The sequence below is a fragment of the Myotis daubentonii genome, chromosome 18, assembly GCF_963259705.1.
Source record: "Myotis daubentonii chromosome 18, mMyoDau2.1, whole genome shotgun sequence".
Taxonomy (NCBI): domain Eukaryota; kingdom Metazoa; phylum Chordata; class Mammalia; order Chiroptera; family Vespertilionidae; genus Myotis; species Myotis daubentonii.
In genome coordinates, this window is record NC_081857.1 from 30,472,667 (window position 1) to 30,500,514 (window position 27,848).

The 27,848-nt window shown below is 36.3% G+C and overlaps 1 protein-coding gene, 1 long non-coding RNA gene and 1 other non-coding gene across 4 annotated transcripts in view; 2 read left to right on the top strand and 1 right to left on the bottom strand.

Annotated features, from left to right (window-relative positions):
- The window catches only part of VPS45 (vacuolar protein sorting 45 homolog), a 45,357-nt gene that overhangs the window by 3,686 nt on the left and 13,823 nt on the right, over window positions 1–27,848 (top strand). Inside the window, exons 4-14 of one of the 2 annotated variants that reach the window (XM_059673968.1) lie at window positions 4,941–5,020; window positions 6,259–6,327; window positions 6,430–6,567; window positions 7,016–7,126; window positions 9,367–9,501; window positions 9,927–10,040; window positions 10,410–10,577; window positions 18,922–19,080; window positions 19,263–19,370; window positions 20,166–20,287; window positions 26,182–26,313. In XM_059673968.1, the coding sequence (XP_059529951.1) occupies window positions 4,941–5,020; window positions 6,259–6,327; window positions 6,430–6,567; window positions 7,016–7,126; window positions 9,367–9,501; window positions 9,927–10,040; window positions 10,410–10,577; window positions 18,922–19,080; window positions 19,263–19,370; window positions 20,166–20,287; window positions 26,182–26,313 (1,336 nt within the window). The remainder of the gene's footprint in view (window positions 1–4,940; window positions 5,021–6,258; window positions 6,328–6,429; window positions 6,568–7,015; window positions 7,127–9,366; window positions 9,502–9,926; window positions 10,041–10,409; window positions 10,578–18,921; window positions 19,081–19,262; window positions 19,371–20,165; window positions 20,288–26,181; window positions 26,314–27,848) is intronic. The other variant, XM_059673969.1, reaches the window with a different exon arrangement.
- Window positions 15,996–20,599, bottom strand: LOC132220653 (uncharacterized). Its single transcript, XR_009449835.1, has 3 exons — window positions 20,519–20,599; window positions 17,090–17,442; window positions 15,996–16,401 (listed from the first exon to the last, which is right to left on the bottom strand). It is a non-coding gene; the product is annotated as an uncharacterized LOC132220653 (long non-coding RNA).
- Window positions 23,718–23,825, top strand: LOC132221496 (U6 spliceosomal RNA). Its single transcript, XR_009450025.1, has one exon. It is a non-coding gene; the product is annotated as a U6 spliceosomal RNA (small nuclear RNA).

Sequence of the window (27,848 nt, forward strand, 5' to 3'; positions counted from 1 at the left end):
TCATATAACTATAACCTAGCTAGAATGTTCTGTTGGTCTCTTTGTATCATCAATAAGTTAATTGAATCTTTCACTAAAAAAGTCTGTTTTTTTTTAATGTTCTTTCAAAATTTAAAAGTCTTTTAACATTCTATTTCAGAAAGCTAAATGTGATTTCCATTCACCATTAATTGCTTGGGTAAAAAAAAAATTTGTTTAACTTTGCCTTTTAAAATTCTTTGTAAGGCAAGAAGTCATAAGTACTAGTAGCCAATTTTCACAAAGTGTATTCTTATTCCTCTTTTACACTTTTATGAACTGAGGCATAGAAGCTAATTTGTTTACTTGGAGAGAGGATATACTTGAGTTTGTTGGAAAGGCAGAGATTTACTTTACATACCAGATAAAAACATTTCAGTCTTCGTTGCTACTTTATTTAGTACTTTAAGTACAAGTCATCAGGTAGATATCTCTTATGTGCCTAACTTTGGTGGTGGTGGGTGGAGCCAGGGATAGAGAAGTAGAGGCCTGGAAACAAACTAGTTTTGTGGTTACTATACCATTAATACAGATTTGATTTTTTTTTTGATGTAATACATTCTGCTTTGGCAGTTACATGGATTCTCCTCTAGATGTCGTTATTGATCTTTATAGTTTATTTGTGCCATTTCTAAAACCAAGGACAAAACTTAACAGTATGTAGGGCATTTGAGAAGTTGAAGACTTTGGAGTTTTAGGGTTTAGACTATAGTCTGTGATATACATACTTTCTTCAGCATATACTACAATTTAACAATGGTACCAAAAATTAACATTTGTGATAAGAGTCTGTATTTTATAAAGAACTTTCTTATATATTATTTCATTTGGTCCTTAAAACAACCCCAAGAGGTAAAAATAGGTAATTTTACTAGTTTCAGTGTTCCTACTTTTGTTTTGGTTGGTTGGTTGGTTGGTTGGTTGGTTGGTTGGTTGGTTTTGACTAATAGTCACAGGTTTCCTTTTTTTTTAAAATATATATTTATTCATTTCAGAGAAAAAGGGAGAGGAGAGAGAGAGATAGAAACATAAATGATGAGAATGAATCATTGACCAACTGCCTCCTGCACGCCCCCTACTAGGGACCCAGCTTGCAACCCAGGAATGTGCCCTTGACCGGAATTGAACCTGGGACCTTCAGTCCACAGGCTGATGTTCTATTCACTGAGCCAAACCACATAGGGCACGGGTTTTCTTTTTTAATGAAACATTTTATTTTGAGAGAACTGTAGATTCACAGCCTATATAATAAAAAGCTAATATGCAAATTGACCAAAAGGTGGAACGACTGGTCACTATGATGCGCACTGACCACCAGGGGGCAGACACTCAATGCAGGAGCTGCCTCCTGGTGATCGGTGTGCTCCCACAGGGGGAGCGCCGCTCAGCCAGAAGCCAGGCTCAGGGCTGGTGAGCACAGTGGCGGTGACAGGAGCCTCTCCCGCGCCTCCGCAGCAGCGCCTCCCGAGGGCTCCCGGATTGCAAGGGGGCGCAGGCCAGCCTGAGGGACTCCCTCCACCACCGGGTGCATGAATTTCATGCACTGGGACTCTAGTATAGTTATAAGACTAATACAGAAATCCTGTATATCCTTTGCCTACTTTCCCCCCATGTAGTATCTTAGGTAGCTATAATACAGTATCACATCCAGAATTTTGACATTGATACAGTCAGGATACAAAGCATTCCATCTCCATAAGGATCCCTTGTATTGTCCTTTTTTAGACACTTCCCTTCTGCTCCACCCCCTCATTAACCCCTGGAAACCACAATCTGTTCTCCATTTCTATAATTTTGTCATTTCAAGAAGGTTAAGTGGAATCATAGAGCATATAAACTTCAGGGATTGTTTTTTTCTTTTTTTACTCAGTGTAAGAGGTTAATTCAAGTTCCATCTATCAATAGTTTTTATTACTGAGTAGTATTCTGTAGTATAGATGTACCACAGTTTGTTTAACTATTCACTTCTTTTTTAAAAAATATATTTTATTGATTTTTTTACAGAGAGAAAGGGAGAGGTATAGAGAGTTAGAAACATTAATGAGAGAGAAACATCGATTAAGCTGCCTCCTGCACACTCCCCACTGGGGATGTGCCGGCAACCAAGGTACATGCCCTTGACCGGAATCGAACCTGGGGCTCTTCAGTCCGCAGGCCGATGCTCTATCCACTGAGCCAAACCTGTCAGGGCAGCTATTCACTTCTTGAAGGACATTTGACTTGTTTCCAGTTCTACAAAGAAAGCTGTTAAAAACATTTGTGTACATGTGTTTGTGCGAACATAAGTCTTCATTTCTCTGTAATAAATAATGAACCAGGAGAGCAGTTGCTGAGTTATGTAGTAGCTGCATGTTTGATGTTTTAAGAAACTGCCACATGTTTTCTAGAGTAACTATACCATTTTACTTTTCCACCAGCTATGTACAGGTGATCCAGTTTCTTTGTGTTCTCACAAGCGTTTGGTGTTGTCCCTATTTTTTATTTTAGCCATTTGATAAATGTGTAGTCATTCCAGTATTTTTTAGTCTTATCACAAGCTAAATACTTGGGAAAGTGTAGATACTTTGTACTCAGTGATAGGTAGATGATAGATAGATAGGCATAGAGACAGAGAGGTTGATTCCTTGTGCTACCAAATTTAAAGGTAAGTGAACATCTAACAGAATCACTCTTTTGCTGTATCACTTAGCTAAAAATGGAATAGGTCATGAGGTAAAAGGCTCCTTTTTCCTCTAAAGAGAGTTCTTTGATGCAGCAATTAAGATTAATAATGAATAATAAATCTAATATTTACTTTTCTGGTTCTAAAGATTGATTTGAACTGTAAATCTATATGAAGTAGAAGAAAAAAATTACATAACATATATATTAAAGTGGTTAGCACTAAAGCCAATTGAAATTTCCTGGGTGAAGCAATCAATTTCATAATTTTATTTAGTTATTTAGATTGAAATAAATGAAAATGTTTGTATATAGTAATTTCATTTATTACAAACTTTCATCAAAGTTTATTTTAGCACTTAGCTTGCCTTCTCATATTATTTTTTATAATTTTAATTTTCTATAATTTTATGTCTACTGAATAAATATCTTGTATAACAAGCTCCTTTCAAAGTATATATAAAAGTAGACAGATTAGTATAATAAATTCCAATGTACCCATCACTTAATTTTCAATAATTATTGTGCTATGGCGAATCTTGTTTTAGCCTTACTACCACCTACTCCCCCACCAATATAATTTTGAAGGAAATCTAATATATAATATGACTTTATCCATACTATTTCATTATGCATCTCTAAAAAACAAGGACTTGTTTTTAAAAACATTACTAGTATACCCAAATAATAAAAAAAAATTTGTTTTTTAAATATTCATTCAGTGTTCAAATTCTCTCATGTCTTGCCCCCTCCCCATCCCCCCATGGTTTGTTTTAATCAGGATCATAGTAAGGTCCACACATTGCTATTGGTTGATAAGCTGTTTAATTTTCTTTGCTCTTTTCTTGGTTATCTCTCCCGTGCAATTTATTTATTGAAGAAACCAGGTTGTTCTGTTAAAGTTTCCTATAGCCTGGATCTTGCTGATTGTATCACCATGCAGTTTATTTTTTAAAAAATATGTTTTATTGAGTTCAGAAAGGAAAGGAGAGGGAGAGAGAGAGATAGAAACATCAATGATGAGAGAGAACCATTTATTGGCTGCCTCCTGCACGCCCCCACTGGAGATCCAGGCATATGCTCTGACCAGGAATGGAACCATGACCTCTTGGTTCATAGGTAGACGCTCAACCACTGAGCCACGCGGGCCAGGCTCTTTGCAGTTTAAAATATTCCTCTCTCCTCCAGTTTCTGTAAGTTGGTACCTGGATGTAGAGGTTTAATTAGACTCAGATTTTATTTCTTTTTGACAAGAATACTTCATAGGTAGTGTGGTGTACTTCCACTGATCATCTCTTACTGTGATATTAGCAGTGGTTGATGCTCAATGCCTAGGTCCAACCATTGATTCATTAGGGGCTGATAAAAATATTGTTTTAGCCGAAACCGGTTTGGCTCAGTGGATAGAGCGTTGGCCTGCGGACTGAAAGGTCCCAGGTTCGATTCCGGTCAAGGGCATGTACCTGGGTTGCCGGCACATCCCCAGTGGGAGATGTGCAGGAGGCAGCTGATCGATGTTTCTCTCTCATCGATGTTTCTAACTCTCTATCTCTCTCCCTTCCTCTCTGTGAAAAATCAATAAAATATATTAAAAAGCCCTGACTGGTTTGGCTCAGTGGATGGAGCGTCGGCCTGCGGACTGAAGGGTCTCAGGTTCAATTCCGGCCAAGGGCATGTACCTTGGTTGCGGGCACATCCCCAGTCGGGGGTATGCAAGAGGCAGCTGATCGATGTTTCTGGCTTTCTATCCCTCTCCCTTCCTCTCTGTGAAAAAATCAATAAAATATATTTAAAAATATATATATATATTAAAAAAATATTGTTTTAATTCTGTCATATCATTATCATTCCTTCTTTATTTTTCAGCTGGAATATTTCTATAAAAAGAAATTTCCCCTCATCTACTATTTGGTTATCTGGTGATACAGTTTATGTATAAAAGGATAAAAGCTTACTTCTTTCCCTTTTTTTTATTACCATGTTACCCTTTCCTTCTATTTTCACCATAAGACTTGGTTCCCTACCATCCTACAATGCTTACAATGGTGGTCCTTTTTTTAAAAAAATTACTATTATGAATCTATGGATTTAAACATCTTTGTGCTGCTCATTCCAATTTGAAGGTGTTCATCTTTGACATCTACTACAATGTGTACTAAACTTCCCTTATTCATTAGGCTTTAACTGTCAGGCCCATTTATGTCTAATTGCAGCAACGATGATCTCCTTCTAGTCAATAACAACTCATATGTCTGTTTCAGATTTCAGTAATGTGATCAGCAAGAGTGATGTGAAGTCATTAGCTGAAGCTGATGAACAGGAAGTTGTGGCTGAGGTTCAGGTAAACATATTGGTCCTCTAACTCGTCTCTTACATTGGCCCTTTTTACTAAAGATTTGAGTCTAAAAGTAGGGAAAGTGCTGTCTCAAAGAATGGAGGCTACTCATCAGACACAATCAATGTGCATTGCACCAGACTATACTTATATTTAGAAAGTTTGGAAGATATATCAAATTGGATGGGAACAGATTAAAGGAGTTAGTGGATCCCACTATTAGTAGGAAGAGTTTCACAGGGTTGGGGACAGAATCAAAATGTCCTATGACAGTTTTATGAGCCACCCTATAAGAATGTTCATCTAGCCCTAACCGGTTTGGCTCAGTGGTTGAGCATCAACCCAGAAACCAAGAGCTCATGGGTTCGAGTCCGGGTCAGGGCATATACCTGGGTTGTGGGCTTGGTCCCCAGTAGGGGCATGCAGGAGGCAGTTGGTCGATGCTGCTCTCTCATCACAGATATTTCTCTCTCTCCCTCTCCCTTACTCTCTGAAATCAATAAAAATATATTTTTAAAAAAGAATGTTCATCTTTAGGACCAAGTTTAATTGGGATAGAATAGGAAGTAAAGGATGTGAATGGGGTTTGTTGAAGTTCTGTTTGTGGTTATCTTGCTTTGGGAATAATAAGCAGACATTTGTCATTAGGTTAAAATTTGGAAACTCGTAAATATTTATTCTACATGCTATATAATACATCACATTAGAACATATCATGTTACCCTTCTTAAATAGTTTAGTGTTCTCCAATACATTTATCACAAATGTTTGAATACATTTATCAGCTAATTGCAGAATATTGTATTCAGGACCACAAATAAACAAGTTTTGGACATTCTAGATGAAAAATGAATAAAAAAGAATGACCTCTTTTGAATCATATTCTCTCTCATGAGAATGCACTGGAAAGCAAAGTTCTTTTTCGTTTGAGTGTAACATTGTATACCCTATAGCAATATTTTATTTTTACTAATTGATAAGTCCTAGAGGTCTCCAGGCATATAATATGTACACTTCTATAACTTTTGTGGGTTTTTTTTTTAAGATTTATTATTGCTGCTGTTTTATAATTATTTTATTAATTTCCCCACATTGACTTTTTGTTAACTTTTAATTGATCAATTGTTCTATCTTTTACACTTACATTTCCTCAAATTTGAGTATATCACATGTGAAAATATTGCTGCATGATATAGTTGGAGTTTATGGAATATAACTGGCTGATCTTGGTGCTTTATTTGCAGGAATTTTATGGTGATTACATTGCTGTGAATCCACATTTGTTTTCCCTCAATATTTTGGGTTGCTGCCAGGTATGGAAGGAAAGGATTTTTTTTTTTTAGTTTATTTATCAGGTGGGAATTAATTCAGCGAATAAGAAAAAATTTAAGTATTTTCTCTGAATATTTAAAAAGGGTCGAAATTGGGACCCAGCCCAGCTGTCCAGAACAACTCAAGGGCTGACGGCTCTCCTTTTATCCCTGAAGAAATGCCCTATGATTCGTTATCAGCTTTCATCAGAGGCAGCAAAGAGACTTGCCGAATGTGTTAAGGTATGGCATTCCCTAGCCTGGTTCCAAAACATCAAGACCATTCATTTCCTCACCATATTTCAAAAACTAAAGGAATATTTATCTACAACCAAGGAGATGAGGTGTTAGATTTATTGGCAAAGAAGTAGGTCTTTGTAATTCAAAACCAAAAGTAACAGTGATGACAACAAAAAAAGCAACAAATTAAAGTTAAAATTCTTAGGTGTAACCTAAGAAACATTTCCAAGCTATTTAACTTAATTTGATCCAATCAAATCACCTGTGAAATAGAGTTTCAAATTCTATCCTCTTAAATAGAATGTTATTAAACTTTATCAAGTTTTTTTTTTACGGAAGGCCATGAAGGTGCAAAGAGCTTTTGTTAAATGTAGTTTTTATGTATTAATTTACTATTTATATCATTGCTATCTGCAACTAATTGGTTGACCAAACTCTTTCTCACCCACAGCAAGTCATAACTAAAGAATATGAACTATTTGAGTTCCGGCGGACTGAGGTTCCTCCATTGCTGCTTATTTTAGATCGCTGCGATGATGCCATCACCCCATTGCTAAACCAGGTGCAAAAACCTTTGTTAGAATAACATAAGGATAATTGCAAGTGCTGTTCATCAAAATGCAGATGTGGAAATGAACAGGATGGCCCATTTATTTGCCTCCTAATTTTCAGCTCTTGTTTTTGCCTTATATTTCTTGGTTTTTTGATATCACTATTCTTCTAGCCACAATAATCCTTGACTCTTTCTTCTGCCTCATCCTTCCTGTCCCTTTCTACCACCACCCCAACCCCGAATCAGGGCAACTTCTAGGTCCTATAGACTCTACTTTTCCAGTGTTTGTCTGCTCTTTTCCATTCTACTGCTGTTACCTTGATGTAGACCCAAATCATTCATGGGAATACTGAAATAGTCACCTACTTAATCCCCACTTTACATTTCATCCCACTCTAATATATTCCACAGACACAATGTTGTTAAATTAATTTCCCCAAAGCACAGTTCTGATCCTGTTTACGGCTGGCTTAGAAATCTTCATTGGTTCCCATTTGCCTACTGAGTTAAATACAGACGCCTGATCTTGACATCCAAGAGCCTTCATAATATGGGCCCAACCTTGTACAAAACCTACAGCTCACGACTGTGCAGATATGCCACACATGGTTTCCTGCCATCATTTTATTCATGTTGTGACCTATCTTAGCTCTGGAATGTTTGGAATACTTTGTCTTCCCAACTTCACCTATCAAAGCTCTTCTCTTTAAAAATCACTCGAAACATCTTGAAGCCTTTTTTCTTTTAGTCAGACATGTCCTTTTTTCCCTAAAATTTCTGGCAACTTTGTGTGTCTCATGTGTCTCGCGCTGCACTCACCATGCTGAACCTTTGTTTTCACACTCTCCTAGTTACATATTCCTTCAAGGCAGACTGTCTTGCCAGTGTTTGCTCTAATGCAAGTACAAACACAGAGCCTTGCACACAGTAGATGCTTTTTTAATAGTGATTTTGAATGTGTAGGGAAAGGCACAGTCTATATTTCAGTTCCTTCCCAGCTTATAGGTAATAATGTTAATGCTGGGGAGATCTGCGGCTGTGGAATGCAACTGCTCTATGATGCAATAGGCTTATATTCCTAAAATTCAAAGTAATATTTGTTCACTAAATAAATTTTGATAATATAAAAAATTTAGAAAGAAAAATGATTGCCTATAATTCTATTTGCAAAAGAAAAGCAACCATTCATTCAACAGATTTCACTAAGGACCTGTTATGTGGCAGGTACTGTATTAAGTCCTGGCGATAAAAGGTTAAAAAATCTCTTCTCTCACAGAACTTGTGGTCCAATGGAGAGAGAAGAAAAGAGATAATTTAATTATAGAGTAAGTGCTGATGGCAGAGCATGCACAGGATGCTGTCTATGGAAGCATAAAACATTTGGTTGTGCTTATTTTAAGTGCCCTAATGAAATTGGCTGTTTTTAGGATTCATCTGGCAGATATTTTAAGAAATAAAACATCTTTTATAACCTCAAGTCATTTCTTAATAAATCTAGATTTTTAAAAGGTGGGATATACATATGTAAATATTTCTAGTATTAGATTCTAGATTTAGAGGGTAATTTGCTGGAAAATATTTAGTTTTGTCCAATGGGCCTATGATTAAAAGTAACCCATTCTCTATAAATGGCCAGAAGGAAATATTTGGGGGTTCTCTTTTCCAGTTTTACCAAATAAGTTCACATTTGTAAGACTGGAAACCAACCCTCTTCACAATTCATTTTAAGTAAAAATATAAAGCTTCTGACTATGTGTATTTTCATCAACTCACAAGGGTTTTTTCTGATAATATTAGTGTTCCCAGGATAAATATAGCACCACTCAGACCTGCAAGAATACACTTCTCATGCTGCAGAAAACCACAGAAGCGTACAGGAAATGGTACAGCTTGTAACTGCAGTACCAATATAGCCCTATCCGTGAAGCCAAAAATATACCCTTAATTCACAGGCCAAAATTGGAGCTAATGATAGATCTAATTTTCCTTTTTATCAGGAATATTAATCTTGCCGCCCTTCTTTCAAAGTGTGAAATCTAAAAGTATTTTGACATTTGGATGTTTAACCAATTAAAATGACAATCTTAATATTTAGTATAGCACAAAATACCAATAAAACTTGAACTAGAGAATCTCCATGTAAAGAAGAGTAATTACTAAGAATAAGTTATTCGTTTTTGTTTTCCTAAACATTTGCTATTTCCATGTGTTGTCAATTACCAAATTTTTTGTCACGATTCTTTATTTAGTGGACATACCAAGCCATGGTCCATGAACTTCTGGGCATAAACAACAATCGGATTGATCTTTCCAGAGTGCCAGGGATCAGTAAAGACTTAAGAGAGGTGGTCCTATCTGCTGAAAACGATGAATTCTATGCTAACGTAAGTGGTTTTTAATTGAGTTTAGTTGTTTTTATGTAAGAAGGTCAATATTGACTTGTGAGAATTCATGTGAAAGGATGATGGAGGCATCCGATGTGGATAAACTGCATCTTAAGGGAAGGCAGAAGACTTGGATTCTGACCCCCCTTTAACAATATTTTTTTCATAGAAATCACATACTTGGTTTTCCACTTTTAAAATCAGAACCCAATTTACTTACTTCCCTCCCTCCCATAGCCCTTTGTGAGAATACTACTGGTATTCATCACCAGTGTCCTGACCAATGTCCAGACTTGCTAGTTATAATGGAAGTTTCTTACCCTTTAATTCTAACTGTGCTCAGAATTCTTTTTCATTTCTTCTTTTAAACTGTCTGAACGTCAGACTAGTTGATAGAACTGTGTTTCCAACTTCCTTTTTCACAGAACATGTACCTGAACTTCGCTGAGATTGGTAGCAATATAAAGAATCTCATGGAAGACTTTCAGAAGAAGAAACCAAAAGAACAGCAAAAACTAGAATCAATAGCAGACATGAAGGTAAATTGAACATGGATGACTAACATGCAAGTTTGAGAGCTATTCTATTTCTACCTTAATTCATTTAGTTTGTTTTGAGGTATTTTCTGTAATATTTCTCTTTAGAAAACAATATAGTGAAAACTTCGTAATAAGCCATAAACTTCTTTCCATTCTTCAGTCACCTTTGTACTATTAAAAGACTCAGTCTGCTTACATATACCAGTTCTTCTCTTTCTAGGCATAACAAAATGCCAGATGCCATGTGATTGAAAGCTATAGATGCCCTTTTCTTGGCAGAACAATCCCTGATTTTTTTTTCTCCTTCATACATGCCTATCCTTGGTCAAGAAATAACAGAACCCCCAATTGATGTTTTTCCCGTGGCAGGCCTTTGTTGAGAATTACCCACAGTTCAAGAAGATGTCTGGGACTGTATCAAAGCACGTGACAGTTGTTGGAGAGCTGTCTCGGTTGGTCGGTGAGCGGAATCTGCTGGAAGTTTCGGAGGTTGAACAAGAACTGGCCTGTCAAAATGACCATTCTAGTGCTCTCCAGGTATCTATTCAGTCCCATTTGATGAGCACCTACTATGTGTAAGGCACTGTGCCAGGCAGAGCAAGAGATACTAAGGCAAGTAATCCTTCTTCACCAACATGGAATTTACAGTCTAACGAGGAGTTGAGACAAGTACACAGTTTAATATTAAGATAGATACATGATAAGAGCCACAAAAGAATAATGTGCAATCAAAGGGTTCAGGCAATTAATTGAATATTTAGGAGGGTAACCTGATCTACTAGAAAGAATACTAGACTAAAATCAGAAGGTCTGGAATTTAGTTTTTGGTTTGCCACTTACCGGCTTTGTGACCTGGAGCTTTTGGCTTAATCTCTGAACTAGTTTCCTCATTTGAAAAATAGGTATAATGATATTTATCACACGGTGTCGTTAGGAAGATTTTAAAAGATATAATAAATTAAAATACATTATCTCAGTTTTTCATTACTGAACATCTGTTTTTCATTCCATAAATACATGAATGTCCGCTACACGTGCATGGTGCTATGAGGATCTACAGGTACAAAATGCAATATAATAACTTTTTTTTCCTCAAAGAGTTCACATGATAATAGGGAAGAGAAAAATTTAAGCCAGGATTTATAATACTGTGCAATAAGTGCTATTCTAGAGGTATTTCCAACGGAATATGGAAACACAGAAAGGACAACAGTTTTCCCTAAAGTTGAGGCTTCTTAGAGCTTCTTAGAGAAGATGACATTAGATGTGGGTCTGGACAAATAAATAAGGAGGAGGAGTGTACCAACCAGAGAAAAGGGGGGAAATTCTCAGCAGAGAATGCAGGCATGGAGATGTAAAAAAATATATATACATATGTAGGGGGGAGAGAATAATTCAGTGTAGCTAGTGCAACAATTAGTGTTGCAACATAATATTTAAATCAAAATTGTGATACTGACGATAAGATTTGCGGTTATTAGGAAAAGTTTCTGAGAGAAGGTGCCATTAAGATAGTCTATAAAGAATGAATAGAATCTGGAGGAGGATTTCAGTCAGGAATAGCAGCAAAAGCAAAGATGCAGAAGTATGCAGAAAAGAATGAACAGTGTCACCTGTTGAAAATGGGTGTGGAAGAGAATAGGAGATGAAATTGATTTGGTAAACACGAAGCAGTTTATGCAGAAGCTTATAAGAGGAATTTATACTTGCTGAGATAGGCAAAGAGATCCAGTGTAGGGTCTTATGTAGAAAGTTGATATGATAAAAGCAGTACTTTAGGAAATGTAATCTAGTTAGGATACTTTGGAGGTAAAAAAAAAAACAAGTCAGTGAGGCTAGTGGACTCATAGCAATAGTAGTAAAAAATGTACAATAAGAGGAAAGCTAAGAGGCATTTCAAAGGGAGAAAACAACAATTTAGTGACAGATTGGATATAAGGATAATAAGAACAAATCAGAGATAATTCCAGGGTTCCTGAGAAATGGCACAGTGTGATGTCACTGACAATAAGTTAGCTTGGGAATAAGTTCTTTGGGAGATAGCCATTTCTAAGCTACTTAAAATAAGAAGCACATTTCCATATTGATAAGGACCCAATATTCTAAAACTTAGTCTCTTTCTTTTCCTGCTACAATTTTACTTTATAAAATAAAGCCCGTGTGGTCTAATGGAAACAACACAGGCTTTGGAGCCAGACTGTCCTGGCTGATAGCCTGTCTCTACATACCACCGTTTCTTTGGGAAAATTATTTACTTTGCCCAAGCCTCAGGGATAATGATTTCAAACCTTTAGATTGTTATGAGGATTCAATGAAATATGTCAGATTATTCAGATATGATAGGTGATAGGTGCTTTGTAAATGTAATCAGATATGATAGGTGATAGGTGCTTTGTAAATGTTGGTTCCCTTCCTCTAAGCATTCTTTCTTTTTTTTAAAATATTTTTATTGATTTTTTTTACAGAGAGGAAGGGAGAGGGATAGAGAGTTAGAAACATCGATAAGAGAGAAACATCGGTCAGCTGCCTCCTGCACACCCCCCACTGGGGATGTGCCCTTGACCGGAATCGAACCTGGGACCCTTCAGTCCCCAGGCCAACACTCTATCCACTGAGCCAAACTGGTTAGGGTCCTCTAAGCATACTTTTAAAAATATCTGTACAAGCAGAAGAAAGAAATGCACCCACCTGCGGTTGCTCTAGTTATACCAAGGTCTTTACTGGGATAGGTAGTTGTTGGCCTTTACTTTTTTAAAATGTTTATCAGAATTTCCCCTGAAAACATCAACATTTTGAAAATCATGAAGATGCTATTTGCTTTATATTTCTGAAAAGTACCTATATCATCACTTTTTAAAAATATGTTTTATTGATTTTATAGACAGAGGACGGGGGAGGGAGGGAAAAAGAAACATTGATTGGCTGCCTCCTGCAGGCCCCCTACTGGGGATCGAGCCAGAAACCCAGGCATGTGCCGTGACCGGAGATTAAACCCCTGACCTTTCAGTTCATGGATGACACTCAACCAACTCAGCCACTCTGGCCTTTAATTTTATCTCTATGTTCTTAAATCTTCACAAAAAATGTAGGCGGACTTTATTATTTTTTAATTGTCTTAAATTCTGATTCTTAAATAAGATATATTTAAGAGATATTATAGTAAAAGCTGAGTTTGTTACTAGTTTCAGTTATTCTGTATTTGTGCAAGCCTGTTTGGATGTGTATATCTCCCACTCTTTTTAAATTCAAATGATACCATATTGTACATAATTCTGCATTTACTTGCTCACTTAACTATGTCTCTCAGGGATGGCTTCAGATAAATATCTAAAGACTCATTCTTTTTACCATTTCTTTGTAAAGTTGTATCACAGTCTATTTAACTTGACCAACTTACTTTAAACAATATGACTAAAGACAGTTTTAAACAACACTACTAAAGTCTATTGTTTCATGGGCCTAATAGAAATATTTCTATGAAAACTTTTTGTTTTTCTCAATAAAATGAGTTTTCTTCTCTTCCTAAATAAAAACAAATTTTGCCCTATAACTAAATTTAAATTTCCTTATGTTTATCATTTTATTTTTCCTTTAAAACAATAGAACCAAACATAATCACTAGCCAAATTTAATATCTTTATTTGTATCTCTCTACCAAATGGTAAGCAGTTGGAACAAAATTACTGTAATTCCTTGCCTGAAATATTTTTGGGGGGAGGGGTTCACTTTAAAAGAAAGATAGTACTTTTAAAATATGAATTCCATTTGTGATCCACTTTACATTTTTTAAAGGTATCTTTTGAAGGTTTTCTTGCCCATGGTATTAGGGTTTTACAGTGAGCAGTTGATTTGTACTCCCGCCATCATAATGGATTTCTTTGGCAACATGACTTAAATAGTCTATAAAGGGAACTTCTGTTTGATAATGAGTAGATGCCAGGGGCCTGACCCCTAGATGGGTTATAGCATTCCTTGGCTTGACCCTAGATTATAATACGTCATGAAGCAATGAATTGAGGGTTGTTTTTTTTTAGTACAGATGGGGTTTGCTTTATTGAATAGTAATTGTAACATGGTGAGAGAGAAAAAGCTCATATATTGCCAAACATTAACCTATAAGCCATTTCTAACCAGTTATTCTATAGTCTAACAACATTTTTTGTTTAGAAAGAATTTCACTAGAACCAAGCTATTATATACTACCCCCGAAGCATACATATCCATAGCCTCAGAAAAGACTCGTTTGATTAGAAGGAAGATTTTTTTCATACCATGAAGAGAAACATCTTCAGAAAGTAAACAACACCCCCCCCCCCCCCCATATTGTCATATCACAACTTTTTATTTGGAAGGAGGAACTAGTCTATTTTATGTCTTTCTTTCCTGGTAATTATACTATTAATAGCACATAGTAGAGACTCAATAAATATTTGTTAGAAAAATGAAAAGAGCTCTATTTGAAGCAATGTGGAGTAGTGGTTAAGAGTTTGGGCCTTTGATGGCTTGAGTTTAAAAATAGTCTTATTCTTTTTATCTGTAAAATGAAGAAAAATAACTATTTCATAGATTTTTGTGAGGATGCAATATGCTAGTACATGTGAAGCACTTCATATGGTGCCTGGTATGGCACCATTCAACAAGTATTAGCTATCACCATTATCAGTGTTATTATTTGGTGGTACATTCTATGTTCTTTATGGCACCCAGGACATATTTTTTTACTTCAGTCATAACCTTGGATCTCTCCCTGGTTTCAGAGGGTTTTTTTGTTGTTTTGTTTTATTTTGCTTTGCTTTGCTTTTCATTAAAATCATGAGAAAATTGTTTGGGACACATAGAGCTGACAATTTTACTTTGCTCAGTTAGAAGTAAAAATGATCCTTTTCTAAACCAGTATTTAGTGTTTCAGAAAGAGTGTGGACCAGAAGATCTGCAGCAAAACTGAATTTTATGTTAGCTAGACTATTTGCCAGTCAGTGGAATTGGGTCCTACCTACTGCCTATTATTTTTCCTGGATAGAGCTCTTTATATCCCCAAATACTGTTCTCTCAAACTATTAGATTAGACTCATTTTTTATCATATCCGCATGTTGAAGGTTTCTGCCAATTCCATTTTGCTATTCCCATCTGCTCAATGAATAATACTATTTATTTACTACATTAATGTGATAGTGATAGTATACAACAAGGTAGAGCTCCTGTTCTTTAGTTTAAATTAAAGCAAATAATGGGACAGTCTTTATTGACTGACTTCATCTGTAATGTGTACAGTGGTTTAAAATGTAGGTATGTTATTATTTTCTCATTGTGCTGCCTCATCAAAGTTTTGATAGAAAAGTAGTCATCCCAAAACAATGGAAGAAGCTCTAAATATCAGAATTGTTTTTTATTAATGTCTTTTGAGTGACTGTTAGCTTCTTTTTGAAACCTGATCTTCAACGACAGTGTTTTTGCTTTGCTTTTCCTATTTCCTGATTTGGCCTACACAAATTCAGTGAAAGATCTTTGAAACTTTTCTCCTTAAGAGAACAATAATTTTGTCTTGCTCTTTATTTAGCCACTGTTCATGTGACAGTATGCTTTTCTCTCTTTATATCCTCAAAGCTTATGGAAATTTTAATATGAAAAGAGAAACCAAAAAGTTTATTATAAAATTCAATCATATTTCCAACATATAAATGCCACCATGTAGCAAGCACATACCTACTATGTAATTAGAAATCTCTCAGATTCCTTTTTTCCTCTTCTCTAATCAGTACCCTGAAATCTCAGTATACCACATACCACTGTAAGTAAAATTAATGAGTCACGTGGTCGTGAGGGAAATAGTTCAAAAGTCAAAGAATAACATGGGATCCAGGCAGGCAAAAATGCCTTGTTTCTTCAAGGACTTACATAGCTGAAAGAGAAAAAATAACTCAACTCATACCTATAGGTTTCTTTCTTTTTAAAAAAAAATATTTTATTGATTTTTTACAGAGAGGAAGGGAACGGGATAGAGAGTCAGAAACATAGATGAGAGAGAAACATCGATTAGCTGCCTCCTGCACACTTCCTACTGAGGATGTGCCCACAACCAAGGTACATGCCCTTGACCGGAATTGAACCTGGGACCCTTCAGTCTGCAGGCTGATGCTCTATCCACTGAGCCAAACCGGTAAGGGCTAGGTTTCTTTTCTTGATGAAATAGGTAAGTCTAGCTAGAACACTGCCCTGACCACGGTTGGGTCCTAAGGGCTCCAAAGTAGTCTACTCAAAGTAATCCTGGTTCAGCTCTGGACCAAGTCCTTGAAGGAGAGCTAAGAGTCAAGCCAGGGACTCTAGATACCAGGATCAAATCTCAAGGAATAGAAGTGGATTCTGTAGTAGGAAACAGAGAGAGCCAAGTCAAGATTCAAGTGAAGGTAATTAAAAGGTAGGAAGGGTAAAAGCTAATGGCTACAAATAGTCTTTTACTGTCCCCATCGCACTTATGTGGGCATATGGTTACTTGAATATCTCAGATTTGTTTAAAAGTACAGAGACAGGTCAGCTAGAAATGGAGTAGCTATCAGGTAAAAAGAGTGACTGCAAGAGCAGAAAACGAAACATTGTGCCTCTAAGAAAAGTGACAACAGAAATCCTAGATAAGTGTTTGAAATTTATGCCAAGGTACTGAAATACATATGAAATTATATGCTTTTAGTTGATGATCATTTATACCCTGAAATTTCTTCATGTTATAGTAAAAACCAGGGGAACATTTGAACAGATATTCTAAATAGGCTGTATTCAGTGACTGCTCTGTGGAAAAGGTACCACAAAATGAAAAAAGTAAGGAAATTCTTATCCTGCAAGGTTTAAATCAATGAAAGAGAAATATCTTTCTTTTTGATCCCTTAAGAATCATGGTAGTGAAATGTTGACCCAGAAAAGCAACAATAGGAATCTTACTTGGAGAACTTTATACTAGAGAGTTCCTGGGAGAGTCCTGAGACATTAGACCTGATTGTTGTGAAGGACTAAGAAGGTAATGTATGTGAAAAGCATCTTATAAGTTGTAAATTACCAAATAGATGTTAGTTGTTACATCCTCAGAATCCAGGGCCCTCCAAGGCGCTTGACAGTCTTTCAGTCCAACCCATTTCTTTCTCTGATTTCCATATTCCTATTAATAGCATCTTCTCTTTCAGTCTCTCAGACTAATTCTAACATTCTTTAGGGCATTTTGCAAATGTCATCTCCTTCATGAAGTCTTTCTTGATTCTCCAGCAACCAGATGTACCTCACTTTGTGTCCTCTTCCTTCCATTGCACTCATTTTCAGTTTTGGGTTTTTGTTTTGTTTTGTTGCACACATATGTTTCTGTTATAATGCCACATATGTGCTCCTATAAAGCCTCACATTCTGCAAAATTATGCACTAAAAATAAACAAGAGTTGTAGGAAAATAGGGTTATAGGCAGATCACTTAAAGTCTATATAACTAAAAAAAAAAAAGTATGTAACTTTGTAAGCAGATCCCAATAAAAATAATAACAATTCTAATATAAACACTAGCACTGTTAAATCTCCACTGACATTTGCACCTAGAAATATAATCAGTCCATCCTTTGGGGCCTCACGTTTTATTCTTCAAAATATAAGGTTTCAAAAACATTTGCTTCTCATAGAGACTGTTTTCATCAAAATTAAAAATACAATAGGGGGATATCAGTTAGTTTTGGGTTGTTGTTTTGTTTTGCTTTTTAACACAGAGGATTATCTTTGCATCCTTTTCATCTGCACTTGCCCTTTCCCCAGTAGCTTAGCATAGTGAAAAGCACAGCAGTTCTTAAAGCTACAAAACCAGCTACTTCTTACAGAAAACACTTCTGTGAGATTTTTATGATTTTTTCCTTGACATCTTCCTCTTTAAAGAAGAAGCTTGTCCCCAGTCTCTTCTAAATATTAACATACTGGAAAAATTATGTATAAACCAATATGCCTTCTGTGTTTAACTGATACCATTTCCATATTTATCAATCTCACTGAGCTAACGTACATTAAAGACACATGCTTTGTAGCAGAATGGGCTATACTTTTTTATCCCCTAAACCCCATTATCTGTGAACTCACTGAGAACAGAAACTGTTTCTAATTCATCTCTGCTATCCCCTCCAGTGGCATAGTGTCTTACACTTAGATAGGGCTCAAAAAGTATTTTTTGGCTTGAATTAATTTGTTCTGCGTAATAAATATAAATCTACATTTATCCCTTACTGTGAGGGTTGACAAAACAAACATGATTTTGTCCAGCTTTCCCTGCTGTCAGTACCTGCCCTATTAAGATCATAAGTATTCAATTTAAAGATTACATGCTATTTACATACTCATATCCCTGTAAATAATGTTGATACATATTGATACATCTGCTGCTTCTTAGCAATTAAGCCCAGTTCTCCATTGTAAAATTCTACCAATTTGTCTCTTTTTTTCCCACTGCTCAGTCACTTAGAGAAAGCAGTAGCATTTTGCAAGTCAGCTGGTCAGTTCTGTTGTGTACTGTAATGATTGAAGTGGTAGAAAGAGTATATGTTGTTCCTTTCCTGCATAAGACCTTGGACCATCTCATCAAAGGAAAAAAAAACACAAAAAACTATCCATAGTTAATTCATGTTTGTCCTAAACAATTACAATGAGAATTTATTTCCTTATTTAATTCTTATCTTAGGCAAAATACATCTAATATTCTGTAGTTGAAACAGTTGCTGAACCTATTAACTGTACATTGCCGTAGTAGTCATCTTAGTCATGAACTCAGATGTATCACTGCTATTGAGTAATTATGAGATCTGAGATATTATACACCATCACTCAAGTGAAGGGGGGTTAAATGTCAGTTCTCTCTGTCTCTCTTCAGAATGTAAAGAGGCTCCTGCAGAACCCCAAAGTGACAGAATGCGATGCTGCCCGCCTGGTGATGCTCTACGCGCTGCACTATGAGCGACACAGCAGCAACAGCCTACCAGGGCTAATGATGGACCTCAGGAATAAGGGTGTTTCTGAGAAATATCGAAAGGTAACCACATGTACACGTTAATCCCACCAAACAGGTCTTCATTTCCTTAATAAAGTTATTTTCTTGTGAAATGAGTTTCCTGATCCCCAGGCAATAAGAGGATGTTCTCTCTCTCTCTCTCTCTCTCTCTCTCTCTCTCTCTCTCTCTCTCTCTCTCTTCTCTCTCTCTGTCTCTCTCATAGCTCGTGTCTGCAGTTGTTGAATATGGTGGTAAACGGGTCAGAGGAAGTGACCTCTTCAGCCCTAAAGATGCTGTGGCTATTACCAAACAGTTCCTCAAAGGATTGAAGGTATGACATCTCTGTGCTGTCCTAAATGAACAACAGTTGAAACCCCTGAGTCTGAGAGTGAATGAATATGATCAAAGTAACTCCCAGATGGCTGCTGATTTAGAACTATGTCGATTAAGTGAAGTTAAAGTCGATATCCTCCTGAAAGCTTTTTAAAAAATGCATTCTATACTGGAGCAGCATCAGCATTGGACCAAATAGCTGAGCGAGATATTTCCAGGAAAACCCAAGAGTGAAAAGACAGACGGTTCTGTTAGTCATCACTATTTCACTCTACGTGTTTATAACTTAAGATTTGTTAGGTAGTTTTTCTTTGAAGGAAAATAAAAATGAAGCAAACAATTATAGATCTTTTAAAAAGACTGACCTATTTTCTTAAAATGGTCAGAAATGGGTTTTAATCTGCTACCCTTTCTAATTCTGCGTAAATTTTTTCCATTTTCCTGAGTGTGTCTAGTCTATTTTTCTACATAATCCATTCCTTTTATTTGTTCTACTTGTCATGTAACAGTTTCACAAAAAGATGATAGTTAGTGAATAGATGCTAAAGGATTTAAGCAATTTCATTTTTAAAATTCCTTTAAAGTAGCTAGCCTTAAATTACAGTGTTAGTATGAGATTGGAACAGTTCTAATTGATGAATATATTTTTAAAAATTATCTAACCATAAAATTCCTATTTGAATCTACCTCATGAAATCTCTATTGAGTGCATATTCTTTTCTGATAAGAATATCATAAACCAGTATATTGCAAGTTTTCAAAAAATGACAAAAGAACTATTTCCCCGTCTTAGGGAATAGAAAACGTGTATACTCAGCATCAACCTTTCCTACATGAGACCCTGGACCATCTCATCAAAGGAAAGCTTAAAGAAAACCTGTACCCTTATCTAGGCCCCAGCACACTCAGAGACAGGTAAGATATAAAGATATTAATAATAAAACTAAGACAATAGGACATTTAGAGTAATGTAAGGGACTACAACTCCAATCATATCATTCTACCCCTCCTTCCCCTATTGTTTCAGTTCTAAGACTCTTTTGGTTTTAATGTGTCAAGGTTAGATATAAATTCACCAGCTACACCTGAAATATTACTTCTTTTGGAATAAAGAAACAGATGTTTTGGAACAACCCAAATACTTACATTCTGTTCTTTAGTCTCAGACCAGTTTGCTTATGCCATTTAAGGTTCAGTTCCATGGCATCTAACATTTGGAGTTTCAAACATTAAAGCCAAAAATAGATTTGCTGCTTGATTGCCAGCTAGAGCAGGTGGTTACTATTTTTGGTCAGGACTGAACTTTGCCAAATGTGGCCAGCATACAAACTGAGACCTCATTAACAAAGGCCATTTGTTACAAAGAAGAAAAGGATGGCTTTCTTTTGGGGTATTAACTGAAGGAAGCAATTAATTGTCATTTTAATCCAGTGGTCTATTTGTTTTAATAAAGACAAAACTTGTCCAGGACAACTTATTTATTCCACCCTGGATTTTTAAATATATACAAATTCTACCTAGTTATAAATTATATTTTTGTGTATTTTTTTTATTGGGACCACATGTTATAAAGAACCTAATATGTGTAGCTTAATCCTATTAGATGGGATGATGTGAGAATTGTTACTGTTGGTCTAAGGCTTCTATAATTTTAGCTACTCATAATCTAAGAGCCTTGGAAGAATAGTGTTTTAGAAATATAATTAATTTCTGGGAGGAGAAAAATGTTTTGAGGCACCTAGGTGACTGTTTTAAATGATATATTTTTTCACTTTATTCTTTAAAAAAACCCTCTATAATTTGGTATCAGAAAAAAAAATCTTTTAAAATATCCAAGGTGAGAGGCAGAACATCTGGGGTTAAATTCAGAGAGTACACTCATTCAGATAATATAGCTAACAATCTTGGCATCAAGGTTCAGAAATGTCAGCTAAGTGGGAAGAATCAGAACCAGCCAAAAGTCATTCACCTATCATAGAGGCTTTTTGAAAAACAGCACAAAAAGAAAAGAAAAACAGTATAACTCTATTAAATAGCCTTCTGATTGCTCTGATAAAAGTAAAAATATTGATTTTCTTATGAATTTTACATCAGGATTACTGAACAAAAAAAAAATAGCTGTTTATTACTAAAGGGACACCATAGATCACCAGACGAGTGTGTTGTATATGATTAGATTATGACAGGAAACCTTTCTAATCTGGGTGATTCATTTTTCCAACTAAAGCTCAAAATGCACATTTGTTGTCAGCATCTGTTAGCATTTGTCACAATTATAAATACATATATAGTTAATAATTCAATTGCTTCATCCTTTTATATAATGAATATTTATTGGGTGTCTTCAGTATGTCAAGAACTATTGTAGATGCTGGGGAACTAGAAGTGACAGAACAGATGGGCATCTGCCCTCAAGGAACTTACATGAAGGAGATAGACAGTAAACTAGTAAGCAAATAAAGGATATAATTGGAGTGAGCTAAGTACTGGGGTGGTGAACACATAATACAATATACAGATGATTTATTATGAAACCTATGTAATTTGATTAACCAGTGTCATCTCAGTATTTTCAATTTTTTAAAAGTTTATGTTTTTCTGCTTACCATGTATAGAAGTAATGATTTCCAGAAATACTCTATATGAAAAAAATTTTGTTTATTTTTCTAATAAGATGTAAGTTGGTTGGGTTCTCAAAGTGTCCTTGTTTATTTATATACAGCATGAACTGGCTGCTGCTTTCTAATGTTGGCTGTCTGCATTAATCAATGCTTTTGGTTGCTATAGAGAATTACAGAGAACAGGAAGATGTGTACAAAGAATTGAACTTGCGTATCCCACTTAGCTTCAGCCATCATAAAAATGTTTTGCTATATATTTTACTATTGGCCTCTTCAGAACATCTACTTTTAAAATTCATTGGGAAAGAGGCCGCCCCCGCCATCCCACTCCCCTCCCTGCCGCTTCCCCCCTCCACCCTCCACCCCCCCATCCCCTCCTCCCAGCCAGGCCTGGGCTACCCTCCGGGTCCCCAGACCCCTCCGCAAAAAAAAATAAATAAATAATAAAATAAAATAAAATAAAATTCATTGGGAAAGGAATGAAAAGGATAAATGTCAGGGATATTTTTAAAAAATTTTTCAGTCATGTCTTCCTTAAGCCAGCTTGAATGAGTAGTAGGAGACTCAGGAAAACATTAATATTTTCATAACCAAATGTGACCGTCATCTTTGTTAGGGACACACACAGTTGAGTCAAGCACTAAGAGTCTATCCCAATGTCCAGGTTTTGTCCTTACATTAAGGTAACCTACACCCCCAGTTAGCATCTGTAACATGTTTTCCCTCTCTGGTCTTGTGAAAATGCGCTGGCACCCTGCAATGATCAGACTAAAGGATCGTGTTCTCTGGCTGTGCTAGAAACCCCTTGAGTTTATTCCTTCCCAATTCTTGCCCCTTTGTTCCAGAAGAGCCAGATGTGCTCTGAGGCAGGTGATGGGCAGAGGGCAGCTATAGAGACGCAATATCATTTTCCAGGATGATCCTTACTAGTCTGCTCAACTGCTTTTCAAATAATTGATTTACCAGATCAGGAACTCAAAACAAAAGGGTTACTGTCTGCTTCCTCTCAACAGTCACTGCGCCCTGGCAGGGAAGAACTTCCCTCCCGTCTTCCTAATGAAACAATCTGTGCAACTCATGAGTGTTTATTCAAGATAAACTGCATAACGGTTCTTAGGCTAGAGTTGTCCTTCAATGTAAAGAACACTGCATATAGAATCTTTCTGTAAGAAAAAGACTCATTTTCTGAAAATACAATTTTATTTTAGTTTTGAGGATTTTATTATTTCTTAAAACTGAAACTGTTTCCCCACCCTATTTTCCACGTAGGCTGACCCCCTAGATCAGTGGTTCTCAACCTTCTGGCCCTTTAAATACAGTTCCTCATGTTGTGACCCAACCATAAAATTATTTTCGTTGCTACTTCATAACTGTAATGTTGCTACTGTTATGACTCGTAATGTAAATATCTGCTATGCAGGATGGTCTTAGGTGACCCCTGTGAAAGGGTCGTTCGACCGCCAAAGGGGTCGCGACCCACAGGTTGAGAACCGCTGCCCTGGACAGTTCAACACAAACCAAACTATTATTAGCGTGTCCTCAATCTCCTTACGGGCACCTTCTTGTAACACTGGATTTTTTCCCCCCACAGAACTCATCCTTTATCAGTTGTGACTGTTCTTAAGAGGCTATTAATTATTTCATTGGTACTTGTAGTACCAATAAAGTGGAAAGAATTACAAATTTACTTCCTTAGAAATGTAATGTTAAAAAGAAATTGTGTAGTGCTCGCTTTGGCAGCACATATACTAAAAATTGGAACGATACAGAGAAGATTAGCATGGCGCCTGCACAAGGATGACACGCAAATTCGTGAAGCATTCTATATATAAGAAAAAGGAAAGAAATTGTGTATAGTAATGAGGGTAATACTGTGATAAAAGTTATAGAGTGTTGTGTTAGTTTTTAAAATTACAGCCAACTGTAATTTTTATTCAATCCCCTTTCTTATGAAATATGTTCTACATCCTGACAAGAACTGAATTTGAGTATTAGCTGTTCACATTCCTCTTGCCCTTCTGTAGAAATAGTAGTAAGAGTTGAAACAACACATATCAGTTGGAGAAAAAGAAGAGAACCTGTATTTTGCCTGAATATTCAGTCCCCAAATAATTGAGAGTTTATCATACTCGGTAGAAAAATATTCCCATCGTAATCATACAACTCTTCCTAAGCAGATGACCTTCCTCAGCAAGAAAAAAACTGGCCAGTAACTGGAGGCAAGGACTCGAAGGGCAAAACCTTGATAGTGTAGAACATTTTAGTTATTCGTGGACAGTGGTGGTAATGTGTTCCTGTAAGTTTATGAAGAACCTCTGATATGTAAAACACCAGATTAATATTGGATTAACAACTTAGACTTGCCTGGCTGGCATGGCTCAGTGATTGAGTGTTGAACTATGAACCAGGAGGTCACAGTTCGATTCCAGTCAGGGCACATGCCTCAGTTGTAGGCTCAGTCCCCATTGTGGCATGCAGCAGACAGACAATCAATGATTCTCATCATTAATGTTTCTTTTTTTAAAAAATATATTTTATTGATTTTTTACAGAGAGGAAGGGACAGGCATAGAGTTAGAAACATCGATGAGAGAGAAACATCAATCAGCTGCCTCCTGCACACCCCCTACTGGGGATATGCCCGCAACCAAGGTACATGCCCTTGGCTGGAATCCAACCTGGGACCCTTCAGTCCGCAGGCTGATGCTCTATCCACTGAGCCAAACCGGATAGGGCAATGTTTCTATCTCTCTCTCCCTCTCCCTTCCTCTTTGATATCAATAAAAAAATATTAAAAAAAATAATTTAGACTTAACGTTCACATCTTCTTCTCTGAGCTACTAGAGGAAATCACATATAGATCAGAGAAATTTAATTGCCATATATATGTGTATTTATATACAAACAGATAATATTTCTAAAAGGATACATAAGAGACAAGAAATGTTTGCCTCTAGGGAGAAACAGGTACAAGAGGACTAAAGTGAGAGGGAACGTTTTTAAATAGACACAGTGTTTGATTCTGTTTCCAAGGAGTCCAACAGGAACTAATATTCTCTCAGTTAATTCCTTCAAGGTTTTGTTGTTGTTGTTTAGAAAGAATAGAGAAAGAGATAAAACAGAAAAAAAATGTAGACGAACATGACTTATACGTAAGCATTATATCCTTTAATTAAAGATGTTTCTATTTAGTTTTGTGCTGTAACCTCCCAAATGGATGCCTCTGCTTGGTGTAGTTTTAAATAATGTCCAGGAAGTGATTTAACAAAATTAACTGCTGACTAAGGTTAAGTAATTGTATCTTCTTTTGATGGCATGAGAGAATAAAAACAAGGCAAACTTTAACAGTTTTAAAAATAACATGATCTCCTCCTTGTTGCCATCTACAGAAGGAGCTAAGAGGAGGACCTATCCCTGTTGTTATGAAGCCATTTTGATAAAAATTGAAACACCGTAAAACTGCACAGAGCTTCCCAAAGGAGGCTAGTGACTGAGCTGATGTGTCAGCATGTCCAGTTTCAAAACAGCACTCAGGGGCTTTTTGGTTTGTTCGTTTCCATGGTTTCTTTTCCTTGGTTTATCAAAGGATTGAGGAACAAAGACTTTAAAAAGAGGTGGAGTTCCTAGAAGCATCATTAATTTCTGTGTCACATTCTTTTTTTAGTCTCAAAATACTAAATGTTTCTAGTTCCCAAGTTATGGGACATCCAAATATACCAGTGGTTTCCAAAACACTTTGAGGTCCTTGGACAGAGGCCATTGTAATGACACTGTACTAAATATTTGACAAAGGTCTTACACATGAAGAGAGATGTGTAGTACAAGCATAAATTACCGCTATATTGATATCATGCCATAGTGAAGTACTCTGCAGCCTCTTGAATATAAAAGAATATTTCTACATTTGGTTCCAGCAAACACTATTGTGCTATTCTGAAATCCACAGCACAGAAATTATAAGACATCCGCTCATAAACAGAAAGCAAATCACGATTCAGCATTTCTTGCTCTGTTTCCTGCCAATTTCAGATAATTAAAACTTTTTTTAGACCTTTCATTCTGTTCTGCTTTAATTATGCTTCCTCCACCAAAAAGAAAGATTCAGAAATTAAAACTGTATATATCATAGTAACAACAAATATTTGCCATCCCCCTTGTCCTGTGATATTAAATGTCTTCATTATTTCAGACCTCAGGATATCATTGTGTTTGTAATTGGAGGAGCCACCTATGAAGAAGCTCTAACAGTTTATAACCTGAACCGGACCACTCCTGGAGTGAGGATTGTCCTGGGAGGAACCACAGTGCACAACACGAAAAGGTAAGGGAACTGCTGAAGACCAAAATACATCATCCGTTCATAGAATAATGTAGAGTTTGTGTGAGATGAAAGATCTATACTCCATGAGGTTCATAAATCACTTAATTAAGTCAAAGACCTGAAAAGCAAGGACCTACCTGACTTGTTGACAATTCATGTTTCCTGCCTATGTTCAGAGAAGGAGAAATCTAATTGCCACTTCGAAAATACCTAGACATAATGTTGAATTCTGTGAGTTTCTCTATTGTGTTAACTACAGTCATTCAATAAGTATTTAGTAGGAAGAATACAAAGATGAATAAGATAAAGAGCCTATCTCAAATAAGTCATTATCTGTAAGGAAAGAAAAAAATGTAAAAAAAAAATAAGAAAATAAGTGCCTGGAGAGTCCGATGAAAGAGCCCTGGATTCTCTGAGTGGCTAAAAGGAATTAGCAAATGCTTCATGGAGAAGATGGTTTATATGTTGAGCCTTGGGTAGGAAATGGAGAGCACATTCTAGGCAGAGTTAACTACATGAGCAAGTTGCAGAAAGCTGTTGGTAACATACATAGAAAAAGAGCAGCAAGCAATCATATTTCTGTTATACTTTCTATTTCTGTAGTTGGTTGTAAGGTAAATATGCCCTATTCTGTTGGAAAAATGGCTTTTAGTTGTATAGCCAAAGACATTAGGTATCTTCTTGTTAATCCTTAAGCTGTTATTCTACCATTAAATAAGAGGAGTGTGTGTTTTTTGGTAAAAATTTTGACATTACCTGCTGAAGCAACCACAACTTAGAAAGATAATGTCAAAACTAAGGTGATTTAAAAAAAAAAAATATCCAGCCCTGGCCAGGTGGCTTAGTTGGTTAGGGCATCATCCTATACACCAAAAGGCTGTGTGTTCAATTCCCAGTCAGAGCACATACCTAGGTTGGGGGTTCGATCCCTAGTCAGGGCACGTATGGGAGGCAACCAATCAATGTTTCTCTCCCTTCCTCTCTCTCTCAAATCAATAAAGTCAAAACAGAATAACCAAACAAAACAAACAAAGAAACACCACATATCCTCAGGTTATAATTAAAAAAGAAAGTTGACAAAAAAACAGAAAAGAAAAAAGAAAAGAAAGAAAGTTGTCCAGCCAGTGTGTCTCAGTTGGTTGAGCATCATCCCATGTACCAAGAGGTCACCAGTTTGATTCCTAGCCAGGGCACATGCCCCAGTTGTAGGCTCCATTCCCAGTAGAGGGCCTGCAGGAGGCAGCCAATCCCTGTTTCTCTCTCATGGGTGTTTCTATCTCTCCCCTCCCTTCCTCTCTCTAAAAAAATCAATAAAAAACTTTTTTTTTTAAAGTTAATGTCATGATTGTGGAAGGCCTTGAATTCCAGGCTGTGGAATTTCTACTTTCTTCTATAGAAAATGAGGAATCATTGAAAGTTTAAGCAGTAAAATTATAAGAGGATCACAGTATTTTAGGAAGATTAATTTGGGCGTTAAAGGTAGAACAGATAGAGGAAAAAGAGTGGACTAGAGAACCACAGCATGAGAGTTGAAT